The sequence below is a fragment of the Canis aureus genome, chromosome 32 (genome assembly GCF_053574225.1).
Source record: "Canis aureus isolate CA01 chromosome 32, VMU_Caureus_v.1.0, whole genome shotgun sequence".
In the NCBI taxonomy this organism is placed as follows: Eukaryota; Metazoa; Chordata; class Mammalia; order Carnivora; family Canidae; genus Canis; species Canis aureus.
Genome location: NC_135642.1, coordinates 36,902,869 through 36,921,912, shown reverse-complemented (window position 1 = coordinate 36,921,912; position 19,044 = coordinate 36,902,869). Strand labels below are relative to the sequence as shown.

The following is a 19,044-nucleotide window of genomic DNA, read 5'->3' as shown; positions in this document are numbered from 1 at the left end:
CATCAACCACACATGGCCCTACTACTAGTCTTAAGCAGAGAATTAGGATACAAGATAGTATGTGTCTGTCTCTCCATCATATGGAATTCCTTTCTAACAGAAATTGTTCTAATTATCCCTCTATACTGATGACTAGCACAATACCAGACACACAGCATACACTCAAATATTTACTGAATAAATAAATAACTGTATGAGAAGGCCTAATCATATGTGAAGTAAAATAAGTTATCTTTAACCTTGTTTTTAATGAGCTATGTTAAGACTATAAAAGGGAAAACATTAATGCAATTAATAAAACATCAAACAATTTTTAAATCAACTAAAAAGGGGCACCTGGGTGGTTCAGTGGTTGAGCATCTGCCTTTGGCTCAGGCTGTGATCCCAGGGTCCTGGGATTGAGTCCCACATCAGACTCCCTGTAGGGAGCCTGCTTCTCTCTCTGCCTAAGCTTCTGCCTCTCTCTGTGTGTCTCTCATGAATAAATAAATAATTTTTTAAATAAATAAATAAAATAAATCAAGTGAAAAAATTATTTTTATATTCATAAGGTATTACTTTTTCAATCAAATATCCTAAATCCATAGCTAATTAATAACAGCTTAACTATTTGCACTTCACATCAATATCAATTTTTTCCTTGATTAACTTTATTTGCAGAATTACATTCAATGGAGGATATGCCCGTTGAATTCCAACAGCATTCACTGCATCCTCAGCACCACAACCCCCACCATACAAACACTACATCACGCTCAGACCCCATTCCTTCAAATGGATTATGAGTTAGGATGACAAGACATTTGAACATCAAAAATTGGGCCACTTTTACTAAAGCTACAAATAAAACTGGAAACTGTAAGCAAAACAAAATGTTCAGTATCACTCTCCCCACTCAACAGAATCACCTGTTAAGATCAGATTCCAGAAAATAACTCAGTACAGTATGAAGTGTTTACCTGAAAGAAAATATGTTCTAGACGATTACAACCAACCTATAAGTAGCAAAGCTGAAAACTACTCAACCCAACTATTCAAGAGGCACAGCACATTTTTAAATGCAAACAATGCTAATTACAAGTGAGTCTTACTAATATCCTTTCCATTGGGCATAGGAGGGTTGCCACACAGAAAAGCTTTTTTTATTCATGAGAAACACAGAGAAAGAGGCAGAGACAGGCAGAGAGAGAAGCATACCCCATGTAGGGAGCCCGACGTGGGACTCGATCCCAGGTCTCCAGCATTGTGCCCTGGGCTGAAGGTGACGCTAAACTGCTGAGCCACCCAGGCTGCCTGGAAAAGCTTTTCTTTTTAATTTAATTTTTTTAAGTAAGCTCCATTCCCAACATGGGGCTTGAACTCACAACCCTGGGATCAAAGGCCACACGCTCCACTGAATGAGCCAGCCAGACACCCCAGAAAAACTTAACATAGTTGCCACAAAAACCAAGAAGTAACTTTTTAAAAATAGTATGGAATTAAGGGTTATTAACTTTTAACTCTGCCTGCTTCTCACTAGTAATTGCACTATTTCTAGGATTACTATTTAAATTTAGGAGTGAAAAATAATGGCAATTCTAAAATTCATGTTTTTCCCCAAATAGGATTCAATTACATAAAAAAATGCCATACTTAAAAATATCTTTCACCTTTAAGACTTTATTTTAAAATCACAGGTTAGAATAACTTTTGAACAAAAATCTTTGTTTTCCAATATTACCTTGATACCCAGGGTTTAGAAGCTTGAAAAATACACAGGCTGAAGCTTTTCAAATACAACCCTAAAAAAAGGTAAAAAGAAACTACAAAAGCATTCAGAGTTTTATAATCTCTAGGTTCCACTTCAATCCTACAAGAGGGAAAGAAGAAAACAAATAGGTTGAATGCAAACCAATCATCTTGGATATTTGGAAAGGGCTAGTAAGATCAGCTGAAGAGGAAATTATTGGCTAAAATAGGTTAGGGGACATCTGTATGGATTTTTCATTTATCCAAGCTATTTCTATCCCCCACTTCAGAAAAAAAGCCAATCAAGGGTTGAGACATAACCTTGAGAAAATAGAAAGGTTTTTTTTTTTTTTTTTTTTTCCTTTTTAAAGATCTTATTTATTTACTCAAGAGACAGAGAGGGAAGGCAGAGACACAGGCAGAGGGAGAAGCAGGCACTCCTCGCAGAGCCGGATGTGGGACTCGATCCTAGAACTCCAGGATCATGGCCTGAGTCAAAGGCAGACACTCAACCACTGAGCCACCCAGGCATCCCGAAAAAATAAAAAGTTACACAATTCCCACAACGGTACTGATTTAAAGCATCTAAGACTCGAGTCATTCAATGCAATGCAAAGCAAACCATCAGTACTTTTAATACAGAGATGCAGGATACAATTAAACAGTTTCTGCAAAACTTGCCTTGTAAATGGGATCACTGTTATCTATAAGCAAGCTATTTTTCCTTTTAAGTAATAAAAAAAAAATGCCATGGGTGAGGTGAAAGGGATAGTCTCATTTTAAGCTATAGACTCTTATAATGTAAATCTCACATAAACAGGGGCAGCCAGGGTGGCTCAGCAGTTTAGCGCCACCTTCAGCCCAGGGCCTGATCCTGGAGACTGGGAATCTAGTCCCACATCGGGCTCCCTGCATGGAGCCTGCTTCTCCCTCTACCTTGTCTCTGCCTCTCTCCCTCTCTCTCTACCTGTGTCTCTGCCTCTCTCCCTCTCTCTCTCTCTCTCTCTCTCTGTGTCTCTCATGAATAAATAAGTAAAATCTTTTTTTAAAAAATCTTATATAAACAGCATTCAGGTTTTCAAAGTTTTTGCCCTCTGGACTCTCATAGTCTAGAAAATGGAGGATCAAGAAAACTTTGTTGATTAAATCTATCTATACTGGGGCACCAGGGTGGCTGAGTTGGTGAAGCATCTGACTCTTGGTTCCATCAGTCCCCGCCCACTGGGCTCGGAGCTCAACAGGGAGTCTACTTGAGATTCTCTCTCCCTCTCCTTTTGCCCCTCCCCCCATGCTCTCTCTCCCTTTCAAATAAATCTTTAAAGAAATCTATCTATATTTACTATATTAGAAATTAATACAGAATTTTTAAAGATTTATCATCATTTAAAAATAATTCATTATTTGTTAACATAAAGCACATATTAATTTTAAAAACTATGTTCCAAGACAAAACCATACTAGCAAGAAGACTGTCACTGTTTCACATTTTTGCAAACCACTTTAATTTCTGACTTAATAAAGACAGCCTGATTCTCATATCTGCTTCTGCATTTAATCTGCTCCATTGTTGTTCTAACTCCACTGTTGTTTTGAGATTGTTCTGACTGAAGTACATGAGGAAAATTCAGCCTCATACAGGTATGTAGTTGGAAAAAGATAATACTTTGATAGCCTTTTCAAGTAACTGTGGACATTCTTTGATCCTTCACCAAAACTCAACAAGCAGCAGTTTCTTAAAGGCTGCCATAATATGGAATCTGAAACCGTATCAGTGAACACTTCCTACTCTGATTTACTGAAATGCATTGGTCTATCTTCCATTTCCAATGGATCTTTTTACCTATGCATGATTTTATAATACCATGCATTATTTAGAAAGCATTGCTTCACTGAGTTACACAGTTCTTCCAAATGTTGACACTTTCAATATATTGCATTCATTAGTACCACCACTGATCTTATCAAAAAGTACTGGGAAGCTGTCAAACTCACAGTAGCAAATACAAGTATTCCAAAATTCCATTTTTGCTTGAAAGCTTGAATTTTATCATCAGCAACAAATACTGTCAGTTGTTTTTCTTGCAGAGAAAAATGTCTGCTGAATATCCAAGTCTATATAACCACACTTTGTCAGCCAGTCTTTCAAGTAAAAATGGTATTCCATTAAAAAAGCAGCTAGTTTGCCCCAACTCAGGCTGCAAAAAAAGTCTTTTCTTTGAATTAACCATCAGATTTGGTACTCAGTAAAAGTGCTTTTACAGGTACTTTCTATTTCATGGCACAAAATATATTTTCAAACAGACTCAAGGATTGAGACATAATCAAATTAATATGGTGGTGTTTTTTTTTTGTTTTGTTTCTTTTTTTTTTTTTTTTGCTTAATTAAGGATACTATGTATAACTGGCATTTATTTTTTAATTCCAAATGGGTGGTGACGTACTAAGCTAGTACAGTTTAGTGCCACTGCCTTAATTCATGCTAAGGCACCAGCAATTTTACCCACCACTGATTCTGCAAATGCAATACAACAAACAATGCCTTACTACTATTAGAACAATAGTTTTGGCCTGGACAACCCCAAGAAAGAGCCGAGAAAACCACCAGAGGTCTAGAAAATGGACTTTGAGAACCACTGTAATAGCTGATGCCCTACTTGTATGATTTTAAAAAATAATAATTTTTAAATAAATGTTCCATTATAACAAGAATGTTTAAATACATTTAATACACAGAGATAGACTAAGACTGCTGATAGCCTGGTACCTCAGAGCTAGAACTCAAAAATAATGAATGACAGAATGTGACAGATAACTTCTCGAATAAAACTATTGCCAAGTACCTACCATAAGCTAGGTGTCTCTACATTCCCTTTCTTGGGTAACTTATAGACCCTAGAGACCAGAATGATGATTTTAATATAAGAGAAAAATATTTATCCTGAAATCTTTCAGATTTTTTTTAAGATGAGACCTACATGACTGCAAGAAAAAGTCTTAAAATTCACCATAAAGCACAAGATAGCATGTTAAATTCTATTTTAAGCACTATGCCATGAAGCTAAAAACAGGCTTGCTCACATTCAGAAACCCAAATACAAAATGAACTGCTTTGGCTGTGCACTACCAGAATCCCATAAAGAGCCTACATTCCATTTCTCCTCAAGCCAAACAACATTTACCTGTTCTAATTTTTATTCCTATTTTTCAGTGCAACTCCAATGCTAAAACCATAGACAAAACATTAAATGTGGCAACTATTTAAATAAAGCAACAGTATAACAAAACCTTCAAAACAAGAACTTTTAGACATATACACATAAATTCAAGACGTAAACCTCTATAAATATACACATAAAATATGTGCACTGTTAAAAAAGAATGAAAAACAATCTCATTTTGGGATATGGCATGGAAAGATCTTCAATATATACTATTAATTGAAAAAAGCAAGTCACAGGATATTAGGTATAGTATCATCCCATTTATGTTTTTAGAATATATATTTATGTATATGTACGTTCATTTAGTAACACTGAGTTCCTTCTCTATGCTCAGTCTGCTCCCAATATAGATATACACATACAATTACAAATATGACACAGGCACAGATAAATGCCCACACAAAGAAATATGAATAGGTCAGACACACAAGACTATGTATTCTAGGATTTCATATATGTGAAATGCCCAAAATAGGCAAATCTACAGAGACCAAAAGCAGACTTGCAGCTGCCTCAGGGTGAAATGAGTTGTGGGCAATCGGGATAATAGCTGAAAAGTACAGGATTTCTTTTGGGGTAAGGAAAATATTCTAAAATTGATTATGTTAAAAAAATAAAATAAAATAGATTATGTTGATGGTTGCACAACTTTGTAAATGATTAAAAACCAGTTAATTGTGTACTTTAAATAGATGAACTGTATGATATACCTCAAAAAAGCTGTTATGCTCCCCACCCCCAAAAAAGAAGATATCAGAGTGATTGCCCTTGGGGGAAGGGAAGGTTGAAGATGACGAAGGTCTTTAAATCTGTACTCTATTTACTGCCATATCACTACACTAAGAAATGTATTCACTTATTATCTATATAACTTAAAGAAATATAAAAGACAAACCTAAATCAGTCTTTCATAATTTATTTCAGATTTAACATTATTCAAGTTCATCTATAAAGCAGCCATGAAAAAAAATGTGAAGATGTGAACATTTACAATTTAGACTGTCATACAGACATGTGCATCAGGCCCTTACTAACAGAAACAAATCTTGAACATAATTTGTTCATTCCACAAATATATCTTAAGCATCTACTTTGCCCACAGGATAGGAATGGGGGAAAATGAAGTGGTCTACAAAGCAGTACACCAGTCAACAAAAAAGAAGCAAACTAACAGCTCTGGCTTTAAGTTGAGGACTTTCGCCACAGTGAAGACGACAAAAGACACACAAAGTGGACTGGGATCACACTACAGAAAACCCTGAATACCTGAGAGCTAAGACTTTATACTGTTTTCGATGGAAAGCTATTGGAGTGACAGGATGAAAAGAATGTTTTAGGAAAATTAACCTGGCAACAAAAGGGGGGAAACTGAAAGCAAAGAAGAATAGCAGGAAAGGTAAGGAGATGAAGTTTTAAAAAATAGAAACATTTGCAACAATCTCTTGAGAGTTACTGATATTTCAAAATTATTAATGTTCAAAGGGTTTATATTTATTTTGTTTGATCTAAGGTGAAACAGAAAAGGCAAAAAGGTAGTTTCATTTTGCTGAGTTCTAGAAATCCATTGCAAAGAATGAAGTTTTACCAGTTAATTCTGAAGGGAGGAAGAGTTTCGGGGGCTATCATTTCATGTGATACCACTTAAACCAAAAGTAGAAGGAATCAAAAGTAATGAGAGTTCCACAGTTTTTAACATGGAAGGGGAAGTATAATCACAAACATTTTAGTAAGAGTAGCAAAAAGTACACAGCAATTAGGAAATTGATAATATAACTACATACCTAACTTTTCTTTATCACCTATTTTTTTAAATCCTATTCATAAAACTTGTTACATAAATTCGAGTTTACATGAGGACTAAATCTGACATGTCAAATTTAGAGTTTGATCATCTTCACCCCCTTAATCTCATCAACTGTTCCTTCCACAGTGCAGTACTTTCCAGATGTTGCACAAATATTCTTAACTGACATATCCATTTATTGATTTAAACCCATAAAGGCTCACATATGCACTTATTAGTCGATTTAACCCTTAAAAATGCCTTCTTAAAATAGAAAAATATTTTCATTGCCTCTGTAACCTCTTTTCTATAACAGCTTCAACAATGTTACCTACCAAACTACTACTCTGGCAACATTTAGTTTTGAGGAAAAAAAGATATGAGTAAGGCAAATTCATTTCCACTTTATATTAATGCTCGGCACTGCTTTACTTAAAACGTCAGTTAAAAACAGATGCACATCTAAACAAGGCACATAAACTTCCAATATTTGATTACTATGATACTATTTCCAAAATCAAACATACTTGAAATAAGTTATAATTGCTGTTTCATAGTTTATCTCATGCTTTATCAAATGTTCTGATTCATAAACAATGTTTTCTTATATTTTATAGAATATATCTCTGCCATCACTTAATAATCTTATCTGATAGGTTTATAGAAACAGAAACAAAGGTACAGACAACGAACAAAGCAAGAATTTATTTCACTCACAACACTTGATCTAATCAAACTACCATTAGCACTGCTCCCTCAAGCACAGAAAAAGTTCTGTCATATCAATGTATTTTGTTAGAATAAGACATTTGCAAACTTTTATACCAGGCTGTCAAGACATTGTTTAAAATAGCAAAAAGTGGAAATACTCTAATTGTCCAAGGATAAGGGACTAGCTGAGTAAACTACAATGTTACCTTTCAAATGATCACACAGACCTATATTTACTAACGTGTAAAGACAGCCATGAAAATAAGCAGATTACAAATAAAAGTGTGATCTCTTTTTGTGATGAACATACATACACATATGCTCACGGAGAGAAAATCTAAATGGACAGATATCCATATGTTAACCACGATATTTCTAAGTGCTGGGATTACAGGTGTTTATCTTTCTGCTTATTTTTCAGTATTCTCTGAAATTCTCAAGGCAAAATGACATTTGCAAGAATTAACATCTATGATTCCAACTAACAAGCTCCAAAATCTTCCTTGCAAAAAAGCCCAAGGAATATCCAAAAATACCCTGGCATAGCAAGAGGGAAAGTATTAGCAACAACATAACTAGAATTCTTTGTAAGCTGGGCACCCTGGAGGGCTCCAGGACAGACATGGCACCTTTACAGCAACCTATACAGTACAGGGTTTGAAATCACAAGACCTAGGTTCAAGTCTCCGCCACTTTTATTTGTATGACCTCGGGCTAGTCACTTACTGTTTCTGGGCTCACTTCATCAATAAAAGAGAGATATGACCTGCCTTCCCACCTCAAAGAACTGTTGGAAAGATCACATGAGATAATGTGATACATTATGAACTGCAAAGTACCTTGTAAAAATAAGATATTATTCATTCAAATATGAAAAAAGAAAAAGAAAAAGGTGCTTAATGCTGGAGCAAAATACTTCAGAAAGCACTACAATCAATTCTATAACATGATGAACCAAGGGTTTTGTTTTCAAAGGCCAGATCTTATCATAAACACCTAGTTTTCCAGAAACTCAAGATACTTCTTCCCAGTTCCCACTAAAACCATGAGCCACTTTATTTTCTTTATCCCCAGTTACCACCAAGAAAGGGTACAAATTACACTGAACTCAAAAAGCTTCAGCAAGAACCCTGGAGCAGCATGTTGATAGAGTTCATCAGGAGAAACCCAAGGTTAATCAGCTATGGACTCACCACTAAGCACTATTGCAATCCACAGTGGTTACAAGAGAGTCTTTGAGGAGAAAGACAATACAGTGACCCAAGAGAAAATTGTAGATGAAAAAGCAGTATTTTAAAACAATTATATAAAATACTTAAAAACTAAAGTGTTTATAAATTGTTTTTAAATACTGTTCATAAAAATGGTGACTTAAAGCTATCTAAATGGGGTACTTGACACCAAACCAAATTAGGGAGATTCAAATCAAATTCAGGAATAGACTGTCAGGTTTATTTCCTTCTATCTGAAATAAAAGCAGACGAATCATACCACAAAGATCAAAATTAAGTGGCTATTTCTTGAAAATAAAGAAACAGAATATGACAACAGAATTTACTGACATGCTTATACTTTTAAAAGTATATAGTTTTAAAAGTATGGCTCCTCTTCCCACTGAATTCCATTATTTTACACCATTAAAATGATGAACTTCTTCCTCCCCACCCCCCTTCCTCCTATGAGTTAAAAGGGCAATATAACTTAATTTGAGTTTTAATGTAAAAAAATTATAATAAAAAAAGTACTTTGGGGTGCCTAGGTGGCTCAGTTGGTTAAGAATCCAACTCTTGATCTCAGCTCAGGTCATCATCTTAGGGTTGTGAGATCAAGCCCTCAAGTTCCACTCCCCAAGGCCCCCTCCCCTGAAACTCCAGGCTCAGCCAGGAGTTAGCTTGAGATTCTCTTCCTCCCCCTCTACCCCTCCCTCAACTCCCCCTTTGGCGTGTGCATGCACTCTTTCTCTCTCTCTCAAATAAATAAAACTTTTTTTTTTAAGTACTTTAAGAGGAACTACATGAAGCTATCAGATTATTAACTTCAAGATTGTCTGGCCATCATACCCTCCTGCTTTTTTAAGTTCCTAAAGATAATAAAATGTTCACTCTCTACATTCTTACAGATGTCATTTATGGGTATTCCCCTAATGAAAATTTAAACCTTTCATAAACAAATGTGCACAGAGAATTCTTTTTGATATGTATGACTCACAATCTAATTTTTATTGGCAGTATCTTCAAGTGTTGCAGCTTGCACTATTCCTACAGGAGATACAGATCTATTTTTCCCATCTGATCTTCGTAGATCTGCTATAGATTTAAAAGGACTCACTAAAATAGGCCGTGAGGAAAATAATTATGAATACAATCAACAGCAAGATGAAATGTGGGTTGTGCATTAAGATAACAAAAAAGTTACTGTATTTACTCAAAACCTCATAGTTGGAAATTCATTCTAAGTACTGCAGTTTTACCTAAAACTGAAAAATCTGGGTTTTTCTTATTCTGACTTTTCCTATCTAATTAAGAATAAATGCTATTTACTCCCAAAACAAAAAAACAAAAACCTTCAGAAAATATAATTTCCATAAGGAGGATCTTCCAAAAGCTTACTGCACAGGAAATTATATACACACATTCTCAGATAACTATGGTAGGCGTTCCTAAGATCATCTACCCCCTTCAAAAACAACAACGGAAAAAAAAAAAAGAACAGCAAATCTAACCACAATCAAGTACTAAAGTTTTTAACACAGCTATCACCAACTAAACAATTTATCACAGCTTTTAAAAGTATTGGGCACACACAATGACAAACTAGTTTGTCAAAACAGTTCTTATAATCCGAAAAAAACTGTACTACATGAACACAAGAGCAGTTTTTCCTCTGGGGAAAAAACTCAAGTAGATTTTTGAGAGCAAAAAGGGAGACCATATTTTAGAAAAATAACGTTCCCTCCCCCCCCCCCAAGTGTTTAGCATTTATCTGATACAGGCTCATTTTTGTAAAGAGAAACTTTACCTAACAAGACTCACACCAGGGATCTGATCTATCCCCAAAGGCAGTTTCTTAAAATGAGAAAGAACAAAGGAGGAAATCTCCCAGCATGTGCTTTCCATACCAGTTTCTTTGGACAGCATCAAGAGTGACAATATAACCGGCACAAGCTTTTCAGCTTTATTCTGTGGCCCATGTATAACAGAACTGATTAGCTATCATTCAAAAGGATTCCAAATAAGATAAATATTAGAAGGCAAAGATCACAGCAACATTGTGACTACAATGAGTGAAACTATAGAAAACATGTATCTTAAAGTTGTGTACTTTATATTTCAAGAGTCCATGATCTCAAAATATTTCAATGGCTGAGGCTTTTTCATTGCACTCAATAGTTTGAAAGTGGGGAGAGGAAAAAAAAAAAAAGAAAAGAAAAACTCGAAACCAACCCTTCCAAATCTGCTCTCTCTTCAATTAATGTGTAATGAGAAGTAAATTTTTAAAAAGAATGACATTCAAAGCCAGCGCCTTAATATACAAATGTTGGAATGTCAACATTGCAAAAAAAAAAAAAAAAAATCATTGAGGAAGCCCATCCTTCAGCTAGGCTTTCCACGGAAAAACTCCAGAAACAAACCTGGTGTTTGCCTGTTTGAGAAGCTGTCGTTTCGGGAGCACGGAGAGAAAAAAAAAAAAATTTTAAGACGATTTTTATTAATTTGAGGCCGAGGACCCTCCCCGGAGATTTACAACTGTAGATCCCAATCGCCACTCTGACAGGGATGTCAGTGCCCTGGGTCGAGCTGGGACCGGCTGCTGGGTTCACACACACACACACACACACACACACACACAGGAAGCCAGGGAGAGGGGACCTATCGCGTTCAGAGCCTCGACATCGTACGCGTTAGTTAAAACTGCCTGCTACTAAACCAAAATTATTCAAGCGGAGCCCCATTTGTCACGATCCAATCATAAGGGTTCCACCCCCCTCCCCCCTGCAGCTCGTGTAGTGGTCTGTCTGCCTCGGTAAAGAAGCCACCATCATCAGGTAAAGAAGGCTGGGGTGGGAGCAAAAGCAGGGGGTGGGGGGTGGAGAGAGGGGAGGGGGGGGACACCCTTTCATCCAAATTCCGCGAGGCGTGAGCCATTCGGTACAGTTGGGAGGGACGGAGGCAACGTTCTATTTATTGGGGGTTGAAGTAGGATGAGGGGAGGAATTCCGTCCAAATCAACATGGCCAGCGAGATGTCCCTACAAACAAAAGGCAACGGGGGGATATAAACACGAACCATTCACCTCCATCAGCTATAGCATCGCCATCATGGTGTGTGTGTGCAGAGACCCCCCCCAACCCCCCTGCAAAGGCTCCTCTCTCACCCTCCACACCAGCCAAAGGGGAGAGGAGCGCCAGGAGGGGGGAGACGCAGCCGCTTCCCACCACCGCTGGCAGATACACACCCTGCGAGGGGGGGCGGTCCTGCCCCCCCTCCCCGGCCCGGGGGTCCGGAATCAGAAAGTAACGTCCCGCCCAGAGCGACCCCGCACCCATCACCAGCATCGCGGGCACCACCGGCACCACCAGCACCGCCCCCGGGCCGAACCCCAACGCCGGTCCGGGGCTCACGAAACTTTCCGGGAGCTTCTCCCCACCCCCCCCGCCGCGTCCCCGCCCCGCAGCCCCAGCATCGCGCTGCCCACGAGCGGGGACCCCGGGCGCCTCCTGACAGGCGGGCGGGGAGAGCCGGTCCGGGGCGGCGGGAGCGGGGGCGGGGGGGGGGGGGCGCCACGGAGGGGAGGGGAGGGGAGGGGCGGGGCGCGGCGGCCGGAGGCAAGTTCCCGGGGGTCCGCGGAGAGCTCCTGACAGCAGCCCGGGACCGCAGGGGAGGAAGAGGAAGCGGCGGCGGGGAGCTTTCCCAATCCCCCCCTGCCCCAGCCCCCGTTCCCCGTGGGGGCGGGGAGGCCGGGGGGAGGCGAGGAAGCCGAGCCCCGGGGGCAGCCGAGGCGCCCACCGCCCGCCGCGCAGGCTCTTCCCCCGCCGCCCCCGCCGGAGGCGCCCACAACAATAACACGCCGGGGACGACCCGTCAGCGCCCCCGAGGCACCCGGGGCCCGCGGCCCGCCGCTGCCGGGCCCCCCTCAGCTGCGGCCAGGCGCGCCGCTCCTGCCTACAACTCCAGGCCCGGGTGGAGTCCGCCCCGAGCGGCCCCCAGGGCCGGACCCATCCCCCCCGGCGCCGCTGGTGCCGTCTCCGCGGCCGAATATTAGAAGTGAATTCGAGCTGCGCTTTACCTTTAGTTCCGCACTGTCCGCCATCTTGCGTCTGTCAGCGCAAGCGCACTGAACCTCGCCGGGGGCCGCCGCTAGACCCGCCCCCCCGGCCGGCCTGGCCCCGCCCAGGCCCCGCCCAGGCCCCGCCCCTCTCGCCCCGCCCCGCCCCCGGCCCCCGGCGCTCGCAGCCCCGCCCCGGGCACGTACAGCAGCGAGACCCGCACGTACCATTTAAATAAAGGCGCCAAGCGAGGAGGTTTGACAGTTACTCCCCCCTGGACCTCCCCGCCCCCCATCCTCGCCGGGCTAGCGCCTCGGGGGAAAGCCGGAGCGGGGGGGCGGGGGTGGTGCGGGCCAGAGCCCCGCCTCTCCGTGGCCTGCAGAACCCTTCTTGCAAAGCTTGGATGCCTGCAGTCCCAGAAACCATAACGGCCCCCTCGCCTCCCCCCTCCTCCGCCTCCCCCCCCCCCCCCCCCCCGGCGCAGCCAGCGAGTCCTTTTCAGCACCTGCTACCTGTGAGGCTACGCGTGCGCTAAAAATAATCCGTTACGTTTGCAGATCGCTGGATGAAGCATTTCCAGATTTCTTAGCTCAGATGTTCCTCATGACGGCGCGGTGAGGTGAGCAGAGGAGACGTTACAATCCCCGTGGCATCCTACGTAGTCAGAAATGAGAGCTCAGGGAAGGGGAAAAGTGAGTGGCCCAAACACTTTGACAGCGGTGACCCGGAGACAAAATTTCATAGACGTTCGTTCATTTAACTCTGTTTCAACGAGTGATGATTCACTGATTATGTACCAGTCCTGTTTCTTTGTGACTACATCGGGGAAATTTAAAAAAAAAAAAAAAAAAAAAAAAGAGTCCCCGCCCTCCTGTATGTAGCTCTCTACTGGAGGAACAGACAAGTGCACCGATAAAAGATACAATTACAAATGGTGAGGAGTACCGGAAAAGAGCTAAAAAGGTCCAGGGAGAAAAAAGCGGTTGGAAGGAGATGTGCTTGATACCGGGAGGGCTTTCTCCAATATTTTGACGTTTGAGCAGATGTGATGAATTATTTCACACCTTTTCCTCTCTACTGAAAGCTTCCCAACCTCCACTCTTTGCTCTCAATTTTTGCTTCATTCCTCATGGAAAAAAATTAAAAGATATAACAGCCATGAACTCCCTTATCTTCTCACCATCAAAACTATTATTACAGACATAGTAACATTTGGGTTACTATGAATGAAGTGTCCTTGCGCCTATGAATGCCAGTCCCTCTACCAGTGACCTGGATTCCTTTCCCTCCCACATTCCTAAGAACTTTACTCCTACAATCACCTCGCCCTCCAGCATCATAACTTTTTCCCCTATTAGATTACTTCTATCAGGATACAAACATACTGAAATTCCTCCCATCTAAAACAAACCTCCCTTGACTCCAAAATCTCCTCCAGAACTGCCCTATTTCTCCCTCTTCAGTGCATAAATTCTCAGGTTTTTCAAGATCTCCCAACAGTGATTGTTCTCCTTTCCTCATTCCCTTCTCCTACCACATTCCCTTCTCAGCCCACTCCGATCCAGCCTTGACTTCTCTCATCAAGATCACTTATCAAGATTATTAATAATCTCTGTTTCCAAAACCACCTGTCAATTCTGTATTATCTAAAATGACCTCACAGCAGAACTGCAATAACTAAATAAATCTTAAAAAAAAAAAAAAATGGATGGGAGCTGGTCACTGGAAAGACTAAACATTGGGCACCTGGGTGGCTCAGTCGGTTAAGCATCTGCCTTCAGCTCAGGTTATGATCTGAGAGTCTTAGAATCAAATCTCACATGAGGCTCCCTGCTCAGTGGGGAGTCTGCTTCTCCCTCTCCTTCTACCCCTCCCCCCTGCTCATGTTCTCTCTCAAATAAATAAAATCAAAAAAAAAAAAAAAGAAAGAAAGAAAGACTAAAGTGATTAGAGGGAGGTTAGTAGATACATGGAAGTACTAGGAAATGGGCGCCAAGAGAGAGCAGAGAAGCTCTGCATTCCCGCCCTTCATGCATTACCCTATGCATCTCTTTCACTTAGCTGTTCCTGAGTTATTTCCTATATATTAAACTGGTAGGGGGCACCTGGGTAGCTCAGATGATTAAGCATCTGCCTTTGGCTCAGGTCATGATCTCAAGGTCCTGGGATCGAGTCCTGTATTGGGCTCCCTGCTCAGTGGGGAACCTTCTTCTCCTTCTCCATCTGTCTCTCCCCCTGCTCATGTTCTCTCTCTGTCTGAAATGAATAAATAAAATATTTTAAAATAATAATGATAATAATAATAATAAAGTGGTAAATGTAAGTAAAATGTTTTCCTGAGTTTTGTGAGTCCATTCTAATAGATAATCAAAACTGAGCAGAAATTATAGGAATTCTCAAATTTGGTAGGTCAGAAGTTCAAGTGGCCCATGAGACTGGCAACTGGTATCTGAAGTAGGAGCAGTCTTGTGGAACTGAGCCCTTAACCTGTGGGATCTCAACTTATCCCTGGAGTTGATGTCAAAACTGAATTATTGGATATTTAGTTGGTGTTAGAAGAATTGGTATGGAAAGATTTAGTGTCAGAACCTCAGAGTTTCTTTAATATATATATTTTTAAAACTACATTTTACATTTGTATTGGTAAAGACTAATGCAATCCAAGCAGAGTATGCTTATTTTTTTCTTCTGATTTTAAGGATTTAAAACATTTTTGTGGGCCCTAAAATGATTGTCCCACCAACATGTAAAAATTAACTTCGAATTAATCATAGACCTAAATATGAGTTAAAACTTTAAAACTCTTTGGGGTAAGTCTCTATAACCTTGAGTGAGAAGTAGCTTTCTTAGATAGGGATCACACACAAGTTTGTGGTAGGAATGGTATAGCCATTTTGGAAAAGAGTTTGGCCGTTCTTTGAAAACTGAAAAGGTACTCACCATACAACCCAACAACTCTTGGACATTTATCCCGGAGAAACAAAAACTTCTTTCCATGAAGGGAATTGTACAAGAATGTTCATAGCAGGGATCCTTGGGTGGTGCAGCGGTTTGGCGCCTGTCTTTGGCCCAGGGCGCGATCCTGGAGACCCGGGATCGAATCCCACGTCGGGCTCCCAGTGCATGGAGCCTGCTTCTCCCTCTGCCTATGTCTCTGCCTCTCTCGCTCTCTCTCTCTGTGACTATCATAAATAAATAAAAATTTAAAAAAAAAGAATGTTTATAGCAGCTTTATAAGAATCCCAAACCAGAAACTATCCAAATCTCCTTTAATGGGTAAATGGCTAAACAAACTGCAATACAGGTATCTTATGGAATACTACTTAGCAATTTAAAAACAAAAACAAAAACACACAACAACTTGGATAAACTTCATGGAAATTATACTGATTGAAAAAAAAATAATCCCAAAAGGATGTCTATTATGTAACATTAATGAAATAACATAAATACAGAGATAGAGAATAGACTAGTGGTTGTCAAGGAATTAGGGATGGGGGGAAAGGGTGGTTCCTACCAATGTCAATTTCATGGTTTTGATATTACACTTTAGTTCCACAAAATATTAACTTCCAGGGAGACTGGGGAAAGGATGCATGTGACTTCCCTATACATTTCTTTGCAATCTCCTGTGAATCTACAATTACTTCAATACAAAAGTACACATTTTTTCATATATATATGTATATATGAATATGAATATCTAAAAAGTATACATGTATATAAATATTGAAGATACAATGTATCAAAATTGTGAGGAGAGGGATATCATCAAAATGGCAGAACTGACAGCTCTAAACCCCCATACCTCCATGGAAACTTTAAAAAATAACCAGCAACTGTCAGACCAACTTTGTCAGAATTCTGGAAAACAGTCAACCAAGTAAATGTTCAATCCAAAAAATAAAGTAAAATAAAATAAGACAACTTAAAAATGGCAAGAAAACTTTATGATACTTTCATTTATCCCTGCCCTACTCTATCTATGACTTGGCCACCGCAGCCCACCTTCCTAGGATGGAGCTCTAGTCCCTGGAAATCATTGTTTTCATCTGTTCTAATCTTCCTGGAAGCCAGCTGAAGGACTAATGCAAGGCTTATCTCTCTTTTGCTTAACCAGCAGAAAAGCGGCAGACATTGCCTGAAAATACTGTAAGGTAAATAAACAACCTGCAACTGCCTGGGGACGAAGGTTACCATTGGTACCTAAATAGACCACCTAAAGCCTGGGAGTAAAAGCTAAGGAGAGAAGTATACTGGGAATTTAGGTCATTCAAAATGAAAAGTGCTCATGAACACAGGGGCATTTAGAAAGCCATGTAACATGCCTGAGACAAGATGCATCTCAGGAAAGACCCCAAAAAGGCCTAAGATTCCAACATTGGCTGCTAAACATGTTAGTTGCAACCAGGAAGTGAAGGCTAAGAAAGAATTTCAAATGGCCTTGTTAAGTGTTAAAGAAATACTCCCACACAGAGCCAAACCACAAAGATTGGGAAAGGTGTTTTGTTTGTTTTTTTAAGTTGCCAGTGTTCAAGGAAATCTCAGTAAAAACAATGGCTGAACATAAGCTGAGTCTTCAATAATCAAGAACAGCAAATCCTGGAGAAGGGAGAGCACTTGAAACCCAGAGATAACACATTATAATATTCAAATGCTTAGTTTTTTGATGACAGCAACCAAAAAATAATTTTAAAAATCCTAAAACATAATAAGAAACAGAAGAATATGGCCTAGTCAATGAAAAAAAATTGACAAAAACTATTCCTGAGGAAGCTCAGACATTGGACTTATATAGACTTTAAAACCACTGTTTTAAATATTCTCAAAGAGCTAAAGGAAGCTAGGTAAATAATGTATGAACAAAATTAAAATATCAATAAAGAGAAATTGCTAAAAAGGAATAAAGTAGAAATTGTGGAGCTGAAAACGACAATAACTAAAATGAAAAATTCATTAGAGAGGTTCAAGAATGGATTTAAGCAGTCAGATGAAAGCAGAGGAAATCCTGAAAGCAGAAAGAGTAAAACAATTTATCATATACAAGTATTCTCAATCAGACTAAAAGTTAATTTCTCATCAGAAGCAGCAGAGACTACAGAGCAATAGGATGTCATATTTAAAGTGCAGAAGTGCCAAATAAGAATTCTATATCCAGCAAAACTATCCTTCAAGAATGAAGGAAAATATAATGGGCAACTGGGTGGCTCAGTTGGTTAAGCATCTGCCTTCAGATTAGGTCATGGTCCCAGAGACCTGGAATAGAGCCTCATATTGAGCTCCCTGATCAGCAGGAAGTCTGCTTCTCCCTCCCCCCACTTGTGCTTGCTCTCTCTCTCAAATGAATAAATAAAATCTTTAAAAAAAGAATGAAGGACAATATAAAACATTCCAAGATAAGTAAAAGCTAAGAGAGTTTATTAGTAATAAACCTGCCCTGGAAGGAATGCTAAAGGGAATTTTTTTTAAGATTTTGTTTATTCATGAGAGACACACAGAGACAGAAACACAGGCAGAGAGAGAAGCAGGATCCCTGCAGGGAGCCCAGTGTGGGACTCAATTCCAGAACCCCAGGATCACAACTTGAGTAGAAGGCAGACACTCAACCACTGAGCCACCCAGGTGTCTGATAAAGGGAATCTTTTTAGGTTAAAAGAAAAGGACAGGGGATCCCTGGGTGGCTCAGCTGTTTGATGCCTGCCTTTGGCCCAGGGCCCGATCCTGGAGCCCCAGGATTGAGTCCCGCTTCGGGCTTCTGGCGTGGAGCCTGCTTCTCCCTCCTCCTGTGTCTCTGCCTCTCTCTCTCTCTCTCCGTGTCTATCATGAATAAATGAATAAATCTTAAAAAAAAAAAAAAAGGAAAGGAAAGGACAGTAAACAGCAACTCAAATCCATGTGAAGAAATAAAGAACACTGGTAAAAGTAACCATATAGGTAAATAAAAGTATTACTGTACTTTTTGGTTTGTAACTCTTCCCCTTTTCTTCTATGTGATCTAAAATATAGATGCTCAAAATAATAACAATAAATCTATGTTAATAGCCATATAATATATAAAGGTGCAATCTAACAATAGAAGGGAAGGAACAGAGATGTATGAAAGCAGGGTGCTTGTATATTATCAAAATTTAGTTGACACTAGTCAGATTAGGTTGGAAAGTCACTAAAGTACGTACAAAAAATTTAAGAACAGAATCAGAACACTAGAAAAAAATCAACTAGATACAAAAAAAGGCAGTAATGGAGGAACTGAGGAATAAAAAGTATATAAATTATACATAAAAGATAGTTAAGTGGCAGAAAGAAGTCCTTTCTTATCAGTAATTACTTTAAAT

At 39.9% G+C, this 19,044-nt stretch overlaps 1 protein-coding gene and 1 long non-coding RNA gene across 5 annotated transcripts in view; one reads left to right on the top strand and one right to left on the bottom strand.

The window, feature by feature from the left end:
• Positions 1 to 15,721, bottom strand: part of PIAS1 (protein inhibitor of activated STAT 1) — a 115,623-nt gene extending 99,902 nt beyond the window's left edge. For 2 of the 4 annotated variants that reach the window (XM_077881632.1, XM_077881638.1), the window contains exon 1: positions 15,650 to 15,721. In XM_077881632.1, coding sequence (XP_077737758.1) covers positions 15,650 to 15,706 — 57 coding nt within the window. In that variant the 5' untranslated portion in view covers positions 15,707 to 15,721. Of the gene's footprint in view, positions 1 to 11,074; positions 11,098 to 11,985; positions 12,014 to 12,729; positions 12,836 to 15,649 lie in introns of those variants that run through there. The other 2 variants (XM_077881635.1, XM_077881636.1) reach the window with 2 other exon arrangements.
• On the top strand, positions 11,552 to 13,613 carry LOC144303443 (uncharacterized). Its single transcript, XR_013370497.1, has 2 exons — positions 11,552 to 11,764; positions 13,267 to 13,613. It is a non-coding gene; the product is annotated as an uncharacterized LOC144303443 (long non-coding RNA).
• Positions 15,722 to 19,044: the final 3,323 nt, after the last annotated feature.